The 3430-nt window shown below is 48.2% G+C and overlaps 1 protein-coding gene across 1 annotated transcript; it reads left to right on the top strand.

Moving 5' to 3' along the window:
• Positions 1-900: 900 nt before the first annotated feature.
• Positions 901-1929, top strand: LOC311514433 (olfactory receptor 52E4-like; the record flags this gene model as incomplete). The annotated part of the gene is made up of 1 exon (XM_084616985.1): positions 901-1929. The coding sequence occupies one exon, from the start codon at positions 901-903 to the stop codon at positions 1927-1929; it is 1029 nt and encodes a 342-aa protein (XP_084473111.1).
• Between the last annotated feature and the right edge of the window lie 1501 nt (positions 1930-3430).

The raw sequence follows: 3430 nt of genomic DNA, 5'->3' as shown, positions 1-3430 counted from the left end.
TAACTTACTACGGTGTCTTTACTGTGCTAAGTCGATGGCTGACGCTCTCCCGTCGACTGCACCTGCACCTCTTGCCCTGGTCGAGTATCGGAGTCGACGGGAGAGCACTCAGCAGTCGATTTATCGTGTCTAGATGCAATAAACCGACCCCTGCTGGATCGATCGCTGCCCGTCGATCCAGTGGATAATGCAGACAAGCCCTCAGAAACCCCCTTTCTCTCTGCTATACCCTTTATAGAGACTGGGCAACCAAAACTGAGCACATATCCAGAGTAGGTTATTTTCCATCCAATTCCGAAGGCATTCTCTTTGTTTTGGCCACTGCTTCGAAAGAGCAGGTGTTTCCATTGAGATGACAGGTCTTCTCCCTGAGGTATGTTCTATTGGGATGTTTGCCATGAGCACATGTCTTGGCAAAGCTTTGATTTTTTCCACTTCAGTTTTTGAGCTACCAGGTGAATGGAGAACTCCCTACAGCATGAACTCTCTAGTCTGGGTTTCGTTGCATTAAGGAACAATGAGGTATAACCAGTATCCACCCTCATGCTTCCTGCTGGTGTCTATTAAGGTTTCCCACACCAAGACAAATAGGAATTATTGATATATGGAGCACCACTGAATATGGAATTGGCATGTGTAGGGTCAGGGGTTCACAATTCATTTATCTGAATTATGGAAATGTCATTTTTCAGTGTATGATGAGTGACCAATCTGCTTCACCCATGAGAACATCCTCCACTAGTGCATATAGTCTCTCATATTAACATTGTCTCTCCAACCAGGCATTTGTACTGCAACCATCACCCTATACCCTGGGCACATAGAGGAAGTCAGGGAAACGTATGGTGCGTGCAGGAGACACCGTTCTGCCTTAGAGTTGGACATCTTCTCCTCTACTCCATGTCTGATTCCAACACAACTGACTTCACCAACCCCTCCACCTTCATCCTGCTGGGCATTCCTGGCCTGGAGGCGGCCCATGTCTGGATCTCCATCCCCTTCTGTGCGATCTATGCCTTAGCCATCTTGGGGAACTTCACCATCCTATTGATTGTGAAGATAGAGCCGAGCCTCCATGGGCCCATGTTCTATTTCCTCTGCATGCTGGCCGTCACCGACCTGGCCCTGTCTACATCCACCGTGCCCAAAATGCTGAGCATCTTCTGGTTCAATTCCAGGGAGATCGATTTCAGTGCCTGCCTCGCCCAGCTGTACTTCATTCACTGCTTCTCAGCGATGGAGTCTGGGATCTTAGTGGCCATGGCTTTGGATCGCTACGTGGCCATCTGCCATCCCCTGAGACATTCCACCATCCTGACAAACGCGGCGGTGGCCAAGCTAGGCCTGGCCGTGGTACTGCGCAGCAGCATGCTCGTACTGCCCAATCCCTTCCTGGCGAGGCGGTGCCCGTATCACAGAACCAACATCATCCCCCATACCTACTGTGAGCACATATCCATGGTGAAGTTGGCCTGTGCTGACATCCGTGTCAATAATTACTATGGCTTCTCTCTGATTTTCCTCATCACTGGTGTGGATGTGTTTTTGATTGCCCTGTCCTACACACAGATTCTCAGAGCCATCTTCAGCCTCCCCACAAAGGACGCCTGGTTGAAGACGTTTTGGACCTGCAGCTCCCACGTGTTTGCCACATTAGCCTTTTACATCCCAGGTCTTTTCTTCATCCTCACACACCGGTTTGCCCAGAATGTGCCCCTGCATTTCCACGTTCTCAGTGCCAACATGCACATCCTTGTATCCCCCATGCTAAACCCCCTTATCTATGGTTTGAAGACCAAACAGATCAGGAACAGGCTGCTCTGGCTCTTTCCTCATAAAGGACCTAAAGTTTTCTCCTGGTGGTCTGGCTCTAAAACCAGCCTCCATGCAGAGCTGTCTGGGGACATGGTGCTGAGCCCTCTTTCCTGAATCATCTACTGGACACTCACATAGACATTAAATCCTTCCCCGACCCTACTGTGCTGTGTCAGCCTGACAAATTGGGGAATCGGTCTGTGTACAACTCATTAACTCATAGGTTGTCACATTTGTAATTGTTGGTCACTGGATTTCCAAAGCCCTGTCCCTTGCTCCACCACTTCTGTCAAGTCTCACCCCTTCCTCTGCTTCTTCAACCTAAGGCACCACTCCTGGTGATTGATCCTCTCCTTCCCTCCCACTGTCACTCGCTGGATCATTTCCACCTCCCTCCCCCCCAAGATCTATAAGGAAGCCATTTCAGATTTCGGTGGGAGTGGCAACTTTAACCGTGATTCCGGAGGCTACCTTAGCTCTTGAAAGCTTTAGATTTTTTGGCTGATGACTTAGCAATTAGCAGACAGGAGCACTGTATCTAATTCATATATAAACAACAGAAAATTAAACAAATATTAAACTCTGTCAGCTCTAATATTAACATGTTCTGGCATCTTGTGGCAAGTCACTTAAGGGACACTGGTGAGGCTTATAATTTTAATGTGTATTCTCATTCTGTCACTAACTCTGTGGAGAGAGAGAGAGAGACCCTGTCAGTCTTGCTGTGTTCTAGCTCAGTTCTGGGAGGGAAGTATGTCTATCAATAGGTTGGTCATAAAAGACCATCAGCCCCAACAAGGTCTCACCCAGACAGAAGAAAAGAGTAATTATATTCTAGATAAAAGCCAGTTTTCTCCAGTGTCTCTGCAGAGGGGAGGGCGTGGAAGGAATGGAACCTCCCCAGACGGGGGAACAGAGAGAGGAGGGGTTGGTCCGTCCCTCTATAAACACAGAGACTGGATGAGTCAGAAGAAGCTGAGGGAGGAGAGAGGCAAAAGAGCAGTAGAGGGGAATCTATGGTTGCGGGGCTCTGGCTGCAGCGGAGAGACAGACTGCAGCTGGAGGAGAGGGCAGAAGCTGCAGGTGGTGGTCCCAGGGCTCTGACCAAACCGCAAAGAATGCTCCAGGGTGGTGAGGACACTGAGGCAGGGAATGGCATGCAGGTGTCAAATTGTGTTTCCCTAGATCTGGGTGTGACACTCTGCTCCCCATATTCATCACAGTGGTATGATTATGATGTGGTTAATTATGATGCATCTTTTCAAAATATTCTGATCTGCTGAATAGGATTATCCTATTCGTGAGCCTGTATCGTTTGTATCAGGAGCTATGAATATTCACAATGTATCTGTATTCCAAATGTGGTTGCTCCTGGGTGACCCCCACAAGGCAAGATGCTTTCAGTCTAGACAGCCGATTATGAAGGGTCAATTCAAGGTAATGGACTATTAAGGAAAACAATAGACCTTAGGAGAAGCTCATCCTCCACCTGGGAAGCCTTTCTGAGAATGCTTCAGTCAGCTTATGGATAATGGCTGCTATGACTCAGAGAAGTTTGCAAGGGCATTTTACTAAAGCACATGACACTGAGCTCCATTTTGGTACCTGTATTTTC

This window comes from Lepidochelys olivacea, assembly GCF_965140295.1.
Source record: "Lepidochelys olivacea isolate rLepOli2 genome assembly, chromosome: 1".
NCBI lineage: Eukaryota > Metazoa > Chordata > Testudines > Cheloniidae > Lepidochelys > Lepidochelys olivacea.
The sequence above is the reverse complement of the archived record's forward strand: the minus strand, read 5'-3'. Positions and strand labels throughout refer to the sequence as shown.